Source organism: Entelurus aequoreus, linkage group LG21, assembly GCF_033978785.1.
Source record: "Entelurus aequoreus isolate RoL-2023_Sb linkage group LG21, RoL_Eaeq_v1.1, whole genome shotgun sequence".
Classification (NCBI taxonomy): Eukaryota; Metazoa; Chordata; class Actinopteri; order Syngnathiformes; family Syngnathidae; genus Entelurus; species Entelurus aequoreus.
This window is the reverse complement of record NC_084751.1, coordinates 44976229-44992357: the sequence shown is the minus strand read 5'-3', so window position 1 is coordinate 44992357 and position 16129 is coordinate 44976229. Positions and strand designations below refer to the sequence as shown.

Below are 16129 nucleotides of genomic sequence, written 5' to 3'. Positions count from 1 at the left end.
ATAGCTCAAATAGCAGCACTTACCAGTGAGCTGCCTCTATTTTTTAAATTGTATTTATTTACTAGCAAGCTGGTCTCGCTTTGCCTGACATTTTTAATTCTAAGAGAGACAAAACTCAAATAGAATTTGAAAATCCAAGAAAATATTTTAAAGACTTGGTCTTCACTTGTTTAAATAAATTCATTAATTTTTCTACTTTGCTTCTTATAACTTTCAGAAAGACAATTTTAGAGAAAAAATACAACCCTAAAAATGATTTTAGGATTTTTAAACACATATACCTTTTTACCTTTTAAATTCCTTCCTCTTCTTTCCTGACAATTTAAATCAATGTTCAAGTAATTTTTTTTTTTTATTGTAAAGAATAATAAATACATTTTAATTTAATTCTTCATTTTAGCTTCTGTTTTTTCGACGAAGAATATTTGTGAAATATTTCTTCAAACTTATTATGATTAAAATTCAAAAAAAATAATTCTGTCAAATCTACAAAATCTGTAGAATCAAATTTAAATCTTATTTCAAAGTCTTTTGAATTTCTTTTAAAATTTGTGTTCTGGAAAATCTAAAAGAAATAATGATTTGTCTTTGTTAGAAATATAGCTTGGTCCAATTTGTTATACATTCTAACAAAGTGCAGATTGGATTTTAACCTATTTAAAACATGTCATCAAAATTCTAAAATTAATCTTAATCAGGAAAAATTACTAATGATGTTCCATAAATTCTTTTTTTAATTTTTTCAAAAAGATTCGAATCAGCTAGTTTTTCTCTTCTTTTTTTCGGTTGAAATTTGAATTTTAAAGAGTCGAAATTGAAGATAAACTATGTTTCAAAATTTAATTGTCATTTTTTGTGTGTTTTCTCCTCTTTTAAACCGTTCAATTAAGTGTAAATATCATTAATTATTAATAATAACATAGAGTTAAAGGTAAATTGAGCAAATTGGCTATTTCTTGCAATTTATTTAAGTGTGTATCAAACTGGTAGCCCTTCGCATTAATCACTACCCAAGAAGTAGCTCTTGGTTTCAAAAAGGTTGGTGACCCCTGCTATAGGCATAACTTGGTAAAATGTCTCCTCTTTAGTTTTGGGTGTACATTAGGCTGCTAAGCATGCTCTACTTATTTTCACCAGTATAAAAATTGCTAGCGTTGGTTGTAGTTCTTTCAGTCTTAGTTTTCTGATAGTACTGACAATAACCACATGATTACCATTTGTTGTGATATTGTACGCAGGCATGACGTACTTCTTCCTGAAAATAGCCTAATTTCTGTGTAAAATGTGTTGGTGAGAGATTTGTTATTGACAAAACGCTTGTCTATTCAGCTATTTTGGTCCCAGCACCTCAACCCCTAGTAAGAGGCAGTGGAAGTTTGAAGTTCCTTGGAGTAGCCCAGTCCCATCGAGCTGTAAAAATTCATAATATGACACCTTTAATGCACCTTATAATCCGGTGCGCCTTTTGTATGAAAAAAGACCTAAATAGACCCGCTCATCGGCAGTGCGCCTTATAATCCGGTGTGCCCTATGGTCTAGATTGTTTGCGTATACTCTGAAAACACAGGATTCTCACCTATGACGGACATCCTCTTGCGCACATTATTGAAGTCCAACACAGCCAAAAGGTCGTAGGTGACCTGTCTGCCCATCTCTATGACCGTGATGGTCTCCGGTGTGCGTGAGCGGAACACAAATCCAAAGTTTCTTGCGGCTGTGACCAGAGCGCCCTCATCGGGGGACTGAGCCTGATAGTGGAGCTCCCCTGGGAGGAAAAGGGTGAATTTCATGTTTTGGTATTAAAAGTGTACTCATTGCAGTGATGAAGAAGAGGCTCACCCTCTTTCTTTTCCTCAGGCATCACAGTGTGGCACAGAGCCAGTAGACGGAAGAAGGCTTGAGCCTCCATGTTGCCCTCCTTAATAGTTTCTACCAGACTGTGGTCGTGGAAAACGAACTTTGGATCGGCCAGCTGGTTCCACGAGAAGTCCACCCTTGGTGTTTTCTACATATAAAAAACATGTATATGTGATCGGTACACCAAAAATGATTCCCGGGCGCAGCCACCGCTGCTGCCCACTGCTCCCCTCACCTCCCAGGGGGTGGAACAAGGGGATGGGTGAAATGCAGAGGACATATTTCACCACACCTAGTGTGGGCACTGCAAAAACTGAAATCTAAGTAAGATTAAATATGTCAAATAAGGGTGATATTTGCTTATTTTCTGTCTGATAAGATAATTCTTCTCACTAAGCAGATTTTATGTTAGAGTGTTTTACTTGTTTTAAGTGCTTTGGTCCTAAATGATCTCAGTAAGATATTACAGCTTGTTGCTGAGATTTGATGAGCTATATTGAGTAAAACATGCTTGAAACTAGAATATCAACTGTTGCAAAGCTGTGTCATCAACACTCACAAGTATAAAACTACTTTTCTTAAAGTAATAATTTCTTATTTCAAGCATGAAATAAAAAAATCATGATTTTGACACAATTGAGATGACAGCCAAATGGACTTTGCTGTTTTATTTTCAATGAAACAATAAAAAAATATGTACTCTTATAGTAGTATAATAAGTAATATTCCTTGCGCACTAATTGACTGAAAGAGCACGCACTTGGCGCGATGATGTCATGTTATCAATGGAAAAATGCCTTTTTAGACAATATGATTTGCCTGAGCGGCTAGGAGACCCCGAGACTAACAAGCGCTTGCCTTGTTGCCTTTCCATTAAGAAAAATAAACTAGTTTTTTAGTATAAGTTTGCCGGTTTAAAGAAATGTAATGCCGAACGCATATCATTATTTCAAGATAATGGCACTAGCATTTACTTCATTTAAGAATATTTTTAAACATACTGAGAAAAAAGGTCTCATATTTGTTTTTCCTATCAAGAAAAGTGCACTTGTTATTAGTGAGAATATACTTATTTTAAGGTATTTTGGAGTTCACTGAGGTTAGCTAATTTGACTTGTTTTGGAAAGTCTTGACCAGCCACATTTTCTTGTTCTATTGGCAGATAATTTTGCTTAGTTCCAGTAAAATACCCCTAGTTTTTGTATTTTTTCCCCTTGTTTTTGAACACTGACTTTTTGCAGTGTGTGTGTGTGACAATCATTGGTACTTGAACTTTATATAATCTTTTAAATGGCTGATTTTTTTTTACTCTTTGGATTGAATGTGGGCTTATCTCACCTCATTTAATTCCATCCTCTGCCCTGAACAGCCAAACAGGTCTCCTGAAAAAAGGCAAACAAAACTTAATTTGGTTTGTATGCATCAGCCGACTTCTTAGTGATCTGCGCACCATAATTGTTGCCGTTGATGGAGCACTTATTGAAGGTCATGATGTTCTGCGTCAGGGTGCCCGTCTTGTCACTGAAGATGTATTTGATCTGACCCAGCTCCTCGTTCAGAGTGGTAGTCCTGGCCTGGGCGGGAGTGTCACACTTGGGGTAATACATCTTCCTGTCCCAGTCGATGTAGAAACTATTCCCCAGACGGATGACCTCCACGCTTCACATAGAGTCAGGTGTAAAACAAAATCTTATAGTGTTGTGAGATTTCTCGTTGTGTGTATCTTTCTTCATCATTTCTCAGAACATACCTAACAAAGAGAGACAATGGCACCACGGTATTGAGAAGAATGATATAGGACCAGAAGGCGAGGAATGATGAGAGAGGAGCATCGACGCCAGGTTCGCCCGGGAGAAACACGTTGAACGCTGAACCCTCCTGCGTCTCCCAGGTTGCATGACCGATGGCCAGAATGGAGCACATGACCAGCAGGAAGACAAATACCTGATTGGTGAGAGAAAATAGCGGATTAAGTTGTGTGAATGCTTTATCTAGAACAAAGTCGTTTTCACCGAGGGCCACATCGCAGTTGTGTTTGGCCCCAGAGGGCCGCTTCTAACAGTGAATACTATTACCGTAATTTCCGGACTATAAGCCGCACCTGACTATAAGCCGCACCAGCTAAATTTAGGGGAAAATACAGATTGCTCCATATATAAGCCGCACCCGACTATAAGCCGCAGGGTTTTGATGTGTAATTACCGTAGTACAGTGTTTTTCAACCACTGTGCCGCGGCACACTAGTGTGCCGTGATATACAGTCTGGTGTGCCGTGGGAGAATATGTAATTTTACCTATTTGGGTAAAAATATTTTTTGCAAAGCAGTAATTATAGTCTGCAAATGATGTGTTGTTGAGTGTCTGTGCTGTCTAGAGCTGGGCAGAGTAACCGTGTAATACTCTTCCATATCAGTAGGTGGCAGCCAGTAGCTAACTGCTTTGTAGATGTCGGAAACAGCGGGAGGCAGGGTGCAGGTAAAAAAGTGTGTAATGCTTTACCCAAGAATAAACAAAAGGTGAGTTCCCCTAAGAAAAGGCATTGAAGCTTAGGGATGGCTATGCAGAACCAAACTAAAACTGAACTGGCTACAAAGTAAACAAAAACAGAATGCTGGACGACAGCAAAGACTTACTGTGGAGCAGAGACGGTGTCCACAATGTACATCTGAACATGACAACAATGTTCCCACAAAGAAGGATAAAAACAACTGAAATATTCTTGATTGCTAAAACAAAGTAGATGCGGGAAATATAGCTTTAAGGAAGACATGAAACTGTTACAGGAAAATACCAAAAATAAAGAGAAAAAGCCACCAAAATAGTAGCGCAAGATAAGAACTAAAGCACTACACACAGGAAAACAGCAAAAAACTGTAAATAAGTCATGGCGTGTTGTGACAGGTGGTGACAGTACACCTACTTTGAGACAAGAGCTATATTGATGCATGCTTGGTTATGCTTTAAATTCATATCCAACAATTGCAACAACAACTTTTTACTGTCAACTGAGTTTTGTTTTTTAATGATTTCTGCTGGTGGTTTGCCTTCTGATTTTTTCAATGAAAAAAATGTGCCTTTGCTCAAAAAAGGTTGAAAAACACTGCCGTAGTATATAGGGGTTCCTGCTACCACGGAGGGGATTGTCGGGACAGAGATGACTGTTTGGGAACGCAAAGCGTCCCATTTATTAACTATAAATCTTTCAATCATTCAATCAAACTTTCACATCTTTGACATGGCGAACAGCATTCGTGCAGAGTACAAATAATACAACGGTGCAAAGTAATACAAAGTGCTCGCATGTACGTTATCAAAATAACCAGCCTACCGGTATATGAAAAGTCAGTCTTTAATCATTGTGTCATCGTCTTCCTCCTGCGTACTAAAACCACCGAAATCCTCTTCGTCGGTGTCGGAGAAGAACAGGCCGTATATAAGCCGCACCCTTGTATAAGCCGCGGGACCAGAACGAGGGGAAAAAGTAGCAGCTTATAGTCCGGAAATTACGGTGTTACATTAATGCATTTTATTAGTAGATTATTTTTTAAACCTCAAATGTTTGGTAAATTTCAATAATTTCACCTCAAAATGTAGTGTATATTACTGTAAATGCAAAAACTGCTGATGTTTTTATGGTAACAAAAAAAAAGGCAGCTCAGTTGCCAGAATTTTACTGTAAAATGTACATTTGTTTTTGGTAGAATAATCATGTATATATTATCACACAACTCTTATGCTTAAGTTCTCTTATAGCTATAGTTATTATCAATTGTGCTGAAGTTGTACTTTTTCCATCTGCGCAAAGCCAGTCGTCTCATATCAGTGTTTGCTTCCAGAATCGGCCTGCTGACTGCCAAGGGCGAACATCGAGTACCGTGACGCAGACAGAGCAGAGACAGGGCGATAGCACGAGTGTCAGCACGTTTGCATTTCATTAACAGTCATATATTGTGTCTAACTGGAGCTGCTGAGATTACCCCCCTTCCTTCAGCGGCAGCTTCAGTGATGTAACCAGGGACCTCCCAAATAAATAGAGGAAGCACGTGGGCTGAACTTTAGAGCGTAGTTTGGATCTGTAACTAGAATACAGCCCAAAAAAAGTGAAATTAACACATTACCGTAAAATATCAAGTAATATTATTTAGCTTATTCGCGTAAGAAACTAGACGTATAAGATTTCATGGGATTTAGCGATTAGGAGTGACAGATTGTTTGGTAAACGTATAGCATGTTCTATATGTTATACCGGTAGTTATTTGAATGACTCTTACCATAATATGTTACGTTAACATACCAGGCACGTTCTCAGTTGGTTATTTATGCCTCATATAACGTACACTTATTCAGCCTGTTGTTCACTATTCTTTATTTATTTTAAATTGCCTTTCAAATGTCTATTCTTGGTGTTGGGTTTTATCAAATAAATTTCCCAAAAAAATGCGACTTATACTCCAGTGCGACTTATACAGTATATGTTTTTTCCCTTCTTTATTATGCATTTTCGGCCGGTGCGACTTATACTCCGAAAAATACGGTAAATATACTCAAGACAAATATAACAAATATTTAAATACACATGAAGATTGAGCCAACAATGTAAGTGTAGGTGACATTTTTACCGCAATGGTAGTTGCATTTTTGCATGGTATATGTGTGGAATAAACATCCATCCATGCATCCATTTTCTACCGCTTATCCCTTTCGGGGTCACGGGGGGCGCTGAAGCCTATCTCAGCTACAATCGGGCGGGAGGCGGTGTACGCCCTGGACAAGTCGCCACCTCATCACAGGGCCAACACAGATAGACAGACGACATTCACACTCACATTCACACACTAGGGCCAATTTAGTGTTGCCAATCAACCTATCCCCAGGTGCATGTCTATGGAGGTGGGAGGAAGCGGAGTGCCTGGAGGGAACCCACGCAGTCACGGGCAGAACGTGGAATAAAGAAACTTACACAAAGCACCAAGACATCCATTAGGTGATCAACGCTGGTCCGTTTGAACGTCGTTTTCCCGCTGTTCTGCATTAGCTTGGTGTCGGGACCTGTAAAATGTTGAATGGATCTTGGACATTAAAAAGAGATGGCTCTGTTTTGTAATGCATGGCCATCCAGACTGACATGTGGGTTAGTCACTAGAGGTGTCAGTGGTTTACCTCCAAAGATAACCAGTCCAAAGCACCACTCTGTGTTCCTCAGAGTGCATCCTCGTAGAAGCACTTTGTCCTGGTCCAAAGAGTGCATTTGTCCATCCGCTGTTAGTGTGCCTTTAAATTTGTCAAGCCTGTTGTTTGGAGGTTCACATCTTACTTTCTCCTAAAGGACAACGGAAGTTGTACTACCACATATCATATACAATGCTAAAAAGTGTTATAAAAAATGTCCAATAAACGTCTCACCCTTGAAGTTGGCCAGTGCTTCAATGCTTCCTCCCAGCTCTCCAGTAACAGTCAGAGCCTGTTTCACTTTCAGGTTGGTTTCACTGCAGACCATGATGTCAGGCAATAATACAGAACATACGCCAATTACATTTGCTCACCCGTCTAATTCTGCTGTTTCTACGTAGACTAAATGAAGAGGTTCACTGCTGGAGAGCAAAAGAAGGTCCGCCTGCAGATTTGAACAGAAGAAGCATTAAAACACAGCAAATACTAAATGAAATAATGGAATTCATAATCATTCAGCTTCACATTTAAATTAGCAATTTACTCTCTAGCCTAAACAGTACAGTAGATCATGTCTTTTTTTGCCATTTGGCATTCATATACAGTACAGATAGAAAGTGGCTTGATGGCTCCATCTGCAGGGGGGAAAGAGTGATGCAGTTATGCATTCAGTGGTTCTCAAACCTTTTTCAACAAGTACCACCTCAGAAAAACCTGGCTCTCCAAGTACCACCTTAGTAACTAACATTAACATACAGTAGAGTAAGTATTCTAAGTATTAATTAAAATTAAAAAAGCAGAGGTTTTATTTAACAAGTATATTTAAAATGTTTGGCCACTGTAACATTACACATAGTTTGAACTAGAGATGTCCGAGGGGGGGGGGGACAGGAGGGGGGGGGGGGGTATATTGTAGCGTCCCGGAAGAGTTAGTGCTGCAAGGGGTTCTGGGTATTTGTTCTGTTGTGATTATGTTGTGTTACAGTGCGGATGTTCTCCCGAAATGTGTTTGTCATTCTTGCTTGGTGTGGGTTCACAGTGTGGCGCATATTTGTAACAGTGTTAAAGTTGTTTATACGGTCACCCTCAGTGTGACCTGTATGGCTGTTGACCAAGTATGCCTTGCATTCACTTGTGCGTGTGAAAAGCCGTAGATATTATGTGATTGGGCTGGCACGCAAAGGCAGTGCCTTTAAGGTTTATTGGCGCTCTGTACTTCTCCCTACGTCCGTGTACCACTCCGCACAGCGGCGTTTTAAAAAGTCATAAATGTTACTTTTAGAAACCGATACCGATAATTTCCGATATTACATTTTAAAGCATTTATTGGTCGATAATATCGGCAGTCCGATATTATCGGACATCTCTAGTTTGAACCGTAACACTGTGCTTGAATATAGGAAAATAAAACGCTGTACTTTAATCAAGTGATTCTTGTCGTACCACTAGATGGAACCCATGTTACCACCCTTTAAGAATCACCACAGTAGAGGGAAGAACTGTCTCACAAGTCAATTTACACAACCTTTCCAGCAGGAAGATGCTTTGACAAAACGGCATGTGTAACCGTATATTTTGTAAAGACATGACTGTATGCCTGTACGTATCTTTTAATGTGTGGAACTGAATTTAGACAGGATAAAACAGGATGTTTTTATGGATTTCAGTGGATACTGAACTGTAGTTGTACGTGGTTGTGGCACTTACCGTGACATATTGGTTATTTTCTAGCCAAATGACATCTCCAACTTGAACATTCATCCATTTTTCACTTTGAAGTCTGCCAGAATGAAAAAAAAAAAGTATTGTATTTAAGTACACATTTGATCCTAACATATATCAACAAAATAACTATTTGGGCAGTGCCAGGTGGAATCCCAAAATACTGTACAGTAGAGGTCTTCAACGGGAGTCTGCGGCCCCCAGGGGGTCTGCAGATGTACTGGAGGGGATTCTTGTGAATTGTTGGTAGATTTTTTTCCCCCAAAAATTCAAAAAATATTTAAATACACATGAACATTGAGCCAACAAATTGTCATGCGGTTGAATGTGAATAAATACTAACATTAAACATGGCCTGGAGAACGTTGAAGACCCCAGCTGTACATGATTTATTTGAAAAGAGTGAAACGACTCACTCGCCATTGATGAGGACCTTCACTTCACGGTTATTCAGTTCTTCATCACTCTTGTGTCTGTTCTATGGGAATTAAACATGGGAAGAACATGATATACTGTAATAATAATTAACTTCATTTAATACAATTGATTGAAATATTTGCTCACTATGTCATCAGTGGCATCTTTGACCGCCGTTATAGAGAGGACCACGATGAGAAGGGCGGCTGTGGTGAACCAGGCCAGCGAGGAAATTTGTGGGATGAGCTGTCAAAACACACAGAACGCACACACACACACACACACACACACACACACACACACACACACACACACACACACACACACACACACACACTTAGAAGTTTGGAGTATCCATTGATTTTATACAGACAGACATAATTTTGTTTTACATTATTGTTTAATATCAGAGTCCATTCTGCAAAAAGGTCATCCCTAGAAGCGCACATCTTATGGACAGGGACCCACAGTTAAGATATACATCATCATATAATATACAAAATACAGTACAACACAATTACTTTCAAAATCTACCCACCAAATACCCATTTACAATTTCATACTAACCTACCAACAGGTTGACATTTATAAAAAAAGGAATCTTAGTGTTCAGACATTCGGATATTGTGCAATTTTACACCAAACACCATTGTTGTGTCCATTAGGTGATGATATAAAACAGATTAAAAGACACATATGCAAAATAAACTTTTTGGCACACACAAAATTACATTTCGGTATAGGCCTTTTTTTTTTTTTAAATTGGTATCTGCTTTTTTATTTCTTTTTTGTTGTTGTTTACAAATACAACTAGAATACTTGTTTTAATACATTTGAGAATAGAAATTACTATCTTTGTAAATAATTTTACCAAAACAACTGGACAATCATGCATTACCTACTATACATTACCTTTTGCACTATATTATTTGATATTATTATGTGTTGTCAACTTTGTACTTTTTTATGTCATTGCCTGAAATAAATAAATAAATGAAAAAAAATAATAATAAAAAGGAAACATGTTTTGCTGTCTGACAGAGGATTTTGAGTTATTGTGAGAAATCTTCTCCGGTCTGCTTTTGGTGGAGTCCATGCCATTATATATATATATATATATATATATATATAATATATATATATACAATATGTGTATGTATGTATATATATATATATATATATATACATACATACATACATATATATGCGTATATACATATACATATACACACACACACAAATACATATATAAATATACAAATATACGTATATATACAGTATATATATATATATATATATATATATATATTTTCATCCCCCTTCCATTTTTTACCACTTGTCCCTCTTGCTGCCGTGGGGGGGCTGGAGCCTATTCCAACTGCAGTTGAGCGGAGGGCAGGGTACAGCCTGGACAAATCACTACCTCAAACAAATCAAACCTGGAATATGCTATTGGTGAGACACGAATGGTAACCACTGCCAAACCGAGCTGCTATTTTTATTTTGTTGTTTGAAAAATCCCATATTTTTACCTATTTTCCCAGGAGATTTTCCTTATTTTGAAATGCAAATGTTGATGCTCCTCTGTCCCGCAGCAATAAACACACATAATAAAGGTTTTTTGAGAAATTCCCAGATGGTTTTGGTCTTAAATTAATCACAACATTAGCGCCACATTAAACATTATGTAGTTTCCTAGAAAATAATATTAAAAAAAACAACTTAAAGCCTTGTCCAGCTGTTTACTGACATATACTAGCCATGTTTAGCTAATTGTTGTTTTTTGTTGTAGTTGTTTTTATACTTTGTAGCACTTTGAGACTTTAACGAATGTAAAGTGCGTTACAAATGTAATTCATTATTATTATTATTATTATTATTAATGGTGACTGCAAATTAATACATGCTCCAAATATCAGTTATCGGCCTCATTGACTCGGTATTGGCCATGAAAAAAACATCGATCTCTCGTTATGACTTATATCTGTCAGTAGACTCGATACTGAAGCACTAAAAACTACAACATGGCTGACGGGAAGAAGACGTAGTCGAAGTGGATGTACGTAAATAAAAACGCCCATTAAACGGCGTATCCTGAAGAGACTGTCAAAAAGCAGCTTAAAGATGGCCCGTCAAAAATATTCTATGCAAAATTCTGACCAAAGAACCATCATTAGATGGTATGTGGACCACAAGGAAGTGTTTTAAATGTAGAAAAAAAATCATAACAGGTCCCCATTAAGGTTCTGTTGTGCATGGGTTCTAAAGCTCACTCTACATTATGAAAGTATAAATATTAGGCTAACCTGGAGTATGAAGAGAAAGACAAAGAAGCAGTTGCCAAGCCTCCTAAACTGCTGCAAGAGGTTAAGTGGCAGGAAGGTGAAGATGTTGTATTTGGAGGTCTTAATGGCGTTATTCTGAAACAGAAAGAAGTGAGAGGTGACCGGTAACATTCATCTTTCGGGATTTGCTCCATGTCTCGTACTCACGGCATAACGGTGAGACAGGTTGTAATGTCTGTCATTGGCTCGAAAGTGTCTGTCCTCCTCTGTTGAAAAAGATCAAGTCAAGTATTTTTGAAAAAACAAAAAAAGCAACACAGAGTTTAAACACTTACCTTTCTTTTTCTGCCGCCCACACAGCTGACCAAAGGATGACACTGCTGACCCCATCTTTAGCTCTGTTTCTTCATGTTGCACACCTGGGGGGGTGAAAGCACACTTGCCTCTATGTCTTGTCTTGTTTATACTTTCAAGAGCCTCTTTTTCTGCGCTGTCCTCTGAAATCTAAACATGGAATTCACAAGCTGGACTCTCGACTCAGATGAGAAAATCTTCTTGACGAGGAAAAGAGGCCCGAGGGAGCCTGGCTGCTCTGACGGAACCATCGCTGCTGGGTACGTGAGAGACTCGTGGGAGAGATGGAGTATCATGTGCCTCTCAGTGCTTTCCGCCGAGGACGTGGAAGACATCTACCGTATTTTACGGACTATAAGGCGCAATTAAAATCCTTTAATTTTCTCAAAACTCAACAGTGCGCCTTATAACCCGGTGCGCCTAATGTACAGAATGATTTTGGTTGTGCTTACCGACCTCGAAGCTATTTTATTTGGTACATGGTGTAATGATAAGTGTGACCAGTAGATGGCAGTCACACATAAGAGATATGTGTAGACTGCGATACGACTCAAGTAAACAACACCAAAATTGTAAATGTTCCATTGAAAATATAAAACATTACATACGGCGCTCAAAAATCTATCAAAATGTTTTTAGTACGACTTCGGTAAGCTATGAAGCCACACCAGTTGATGGATTGTACTGTGCTTCAACATAGGAGTATTATTATGGTGTGTGTATAAGGTAAGACGTACTCTCATATTGAGTAAAAAAATATTTTGGTGTTTGCAAACCTTACAAAAGCACATGTTTCTAGTAAAACTCACAGAGATACATTAATACAGATATTATTAGACATATTGCATTTTGGTTTAGGAGTTATGCTTGAAACAATTTGTATTTCTTCATATGCATTTTCTCAGGATTCTAAGAACATTACTGTCATATTGAGTAAAAAAAACAATTTTTGTGTTTGCAAACCTTACAAAAGCACATGTTTCAAGTAACATTCACAAAGATACATTAATTAAGGCATTATTAAACATATTGCATGTTTGGTTTAGGAGTTATGCTTGAAACATTTTTTATTGCTTCAAACACATTTTCTCAAGATTTTTAGAACATTAGTGTTATATTGAGTAAAAAACTATTTTTGTGTTTGCAAACCTAACAAAAGCACATGTTTCTAGTAAAACTCACAAAGATACATTATTACAGGCATTTTTAGACATATTGCATGTTTGGTTTAGGAGTTAAGCTTGAAACTATTGTTATTGCTTCAAACACATTTTATCAGGATTTTTAGAACATTACTGTCATATTGAGTAAAAAACTATTTTTGTGTTTGCAAACCTAACAAAAGCACATGTCTCTAGTAAAACTGACAAAGATACATTAATACAGGTATTATTAGACATATTGCATGTTTGGTTTAGGAGTTATGCTTGAAACAATGTTTTATTGCTTCATATGCATTTTCTCAGGATTCTAAGAACATTACTGTCATATTGAGTAAAAAAAAAAAAAATGTTGTGTTTGCAAACCTTACAAAAGCACATGTTTCAAGTAACATTCACAAAGATACATTAATACAGGCATTATTAGACATATTGCATGTTTGGTTTAGGACTTGTCATCTTTTTATCATGACAGGGTCTTCCCTCCCAACACATACCTGTTGAGAAGTACTTGTATAATATGCAATTTATGTCAGATTATAATATACAAATGACCACATAAAGAAAACTAAATGTTGTTTTTTTTTAACTTTAGTTTTGTCATGATCCGTGGTCCGGATCATGTTTTTGTTAGGTTCTGTTAGTTTTGGACTCTTTTAGTTCCTGTTTGACACCTGAGTTTGTTTTAGTTACCATGGCTACTTATGATTTTCACCTGCCTCTGGTGTTCGGGACGCGCACCTGCTTCTAATCAGAGGACTATTTAAGCCTGCCTTTGCCAGTCAGTCGTCCTGGCGTCATTATTGGTTTCATGCCACAGTTTTGTGTCTGTTCTATGCCATAGTTAATGCTAGTTGTTTCATGCCACAGTTTTGTGTTTGTTTCATGCCACAGTTTCGTGAGGTTCATGTCTATAGTTTCATGTCCTAAGTTTTTGCCTTAGTTTCCGCATGCGATAGGCACGCTTGCCTTCGGGTTGTTTTCTGTTTTGTACCTCGTTGATTGTTTCTTAAAATTAAATCATGTTCCTACCTGCAAGTCCTGTCCGGAGTCGTCCGTTTGCCTTCCTGGGAGAACGACCCCGCAGTAAGCGAAAACCACGTCATGACAAGTTTAACCTGATACATGTGTTTGTGTCTAATTCCTATTAAAATAGTTCAGTATTATCCCTAAGAAAAAAACAATACCATATACAGTAACATACTTTACTATAAGCAGATCATTGAATGCACTCACTTCAGATTGTCACACTTGAGCCTGGGCAGAAAACTGGTATTCCTGCAGTCAAGGTTTGGGGTTCAGAAACAGCGAGCTGAGATCCCTGTGGGTCTTCCTGCTGAGAGCTTGGCAAACAACAAAGCAATCTTTGGACTTAGAGAGTGTCATTGGCTGGGCAATAAATCAACAGCGGATATTCTGACCTACAGTCTGAGTGCCCATGCTCAGAATAAAACATATCTGTGTGATTATCGTTATCAGCATCATTACATGCTTTAAGATAACACTAAACATGCAGCCATATAATTAGACAGTGTGTAAATGCACACAGGGGTTTTTAAAAGCTCCTTTCTGAGCTGCCACCTTATCGTGGTAGAGGAGTTTGCGTGTCCCAAAGTTCCGAGGAACTATGTCTGGTAGGGTCTCCTAAGACAAACAGGTCCTAGGTGTCCATAACGAACACAATGTTGAAATATAAGGGTGTCCATATGGGCACTTTAATAGTAAAAAAAAAAGTTGTGAATGCAGACGGTGTAAATCAAGAGTGCCCATTACGTGGATGGCGAGCTACCGGTGGATGGTGGAAGGTGTGTCAGTCCATCGCCAGCCAGGTATTAAAAAAATAGACCTAAAAATGATCGATCATCAATCTTCAATACACCAAGACGTCACTTGATTGACATTCACGGCACCCGAGGGTCTTGTGAGATGACGCTGGCTGTTGCCAGATCATTATTAAGAAAAAACGACCGTCAGGAAGGCGAGAAACACTTTTTTATTTCAACAGACTCTCGCGCCGTACTTGGATGAATGGATAGACGTTAAATTAACTAAACTGCCAGAGCTATCCTTATTTTATTTGTATTTATTTTGTAATGATTTTTTTTTGTGTGTGTGTAATTTTTTGTATTTATTTTTTTTATTAATTAATTGTTTTTATTTTTTTGGTGGGGGACAGTAATACAGTGTCTGTTTTCTCAGTACTTGTGTTATGATTTCTCTTATCAAATGAATACATAAACATTATTCACAAAAAATTTACAAACTGCAAAATCCGCACACATCGTCGCTAAATGTGAACCGTGTGTTACATAATATATGTTGAGAGTTTATTGTATTTTTATGCTTTCACAATTGTTTCAAACTTTCTTACCTTACCTTAGCCGACTTCTTAGTTGAGAACAATTGAGGAGTCGGAGAAATTCGCCCTTCCGGCTTACACTGCTGTGTGCGTTCGATTTATCTACCGTTCGGCCCGGTGGTGCTTGTGTTGTATAGCACCTGTGCTGCGTGTGGGACTCCGGCGGTTCATACGAGGGAGAATTCATCCCACATATGGTCAAAGAAGCCGTAATAATATAAATAACGCGCCGTGATGCATATCATTTTTTTCTATTCTATAATATATCCATCCATCCATCAATTTATACCGCTTGTCCCTTTCGGGGCGTGCCACTTAAATAATATTAAACGCAAACTATTGCCATTTTTAAGATAGTGTACGATCTTTTTTTTTACTGTGTACCTTTCCAATGTTGAACCATTACCAAAAGTCATCATTCTTTCAGCAAGTTATTCTTGTTTCTCTCACCTTTATCGAGTCTTTTCTCTAAGTTCTTATAGTTGGCTTTATTGAGTTGCTTTTCAGCAGCGATTTGATTTCTTCTGGAAGGCCGGAAAATCTGACCCGTCATTGGATGAAGGGCCAGGAAATTTGACCAATCACTGCTCAGAGATTGGTCTCAGGTGGAAGCAGGGTAACCAATCAGAGCAGGGGATTTCATATATTTGCTGGTTGTCTTGATTTGAAATATGAAAAAAAAAACGTCATGTTTACACTTTTAAACCACACGTACTTATTTTTGGCCTTATTCGTTTTATTCGGTTTGTTGGTAATGACTTTCGATATGATTTTAAAATGAATTTATTGTAATTATGTATGAATTT

At 37.8% G+C, this 16129-nt stretch overlaps 2 protein-coding genes across 2 annotated transcripts in view; both read right to left on the bottom strand.

Moving 5' to 3' along the window:
- LOC133638774 (phospholipid-transporting ATPase ID-like) overlaps positions 1 to 7167 on the bottom strand; it is a 30583-nt gene extending 23416 nt beyond the window's left edge. Inside the window, exons 1-7 of the mRNA XM_062031713.1 lie at positions 7018 to 7167; positions 6818 to 6906; positions 3608 to 3801; positions 3308 to 3516; positions 3196 to 3239; positions 1840 to 2005; positions 1577 to 1765 (exon numbers count right to left, since the gene is read on the bottom strand). Of these exons, the coding sequence (XP_061887697.1) occupies positions 1577 to 1765; positions 1840 to 2005; positions 3196 to 3239; positions 3308 to 3516; positions 3608 to 3801; positions 6818 to 6906; positions 7018 to 7105 (979 nt within the window). The 5' untranslated portion in view covers positions 7106 to 7167. The remainder of the gene's footprint in view (positions 1 to 1576; positions 1766 to 1839; positions 2006 to 3195; positions 3240 to 3307; positions 3517 to 3607; positions 3802 to 6817; positions 6907 to 7017) is intronic.
- LOC133638625 (probable phospholipid-transporting ATPase IM) lies at positions 7161 to 16117 on the bottom strand. The gene is made up of 12 exons (XM_062031415.1): positions 15774 to 16117; positions 14201 to 14307; positions 13997 to 14031; positions 11786 to 11869; positions 11658 to 11716; positions 11472 to 11585; positions 9313 to 9411; positions 9165 to 9226; positions 8734 to 8806; positions 7401 to 7471; positions 7261 to 7343; positions 7161 to 7177 (listed from the first exon to the last, which is right to left on the bottom strand). Exons 4-12 carry the CDS (start codon positions 11838 to 11840, stop codon positions 7161 to 7163), a joined length of 633 nt encoding a protein of 210 aa, XP_061887399.1. The 5' UTR covers positions 11841 to 11869; positions 13997 to 14031; positions 14201 to 14307; positions 15774 to 16117.
- Positions 16118 to 16129: the final 12 nt, after the last annotated feature.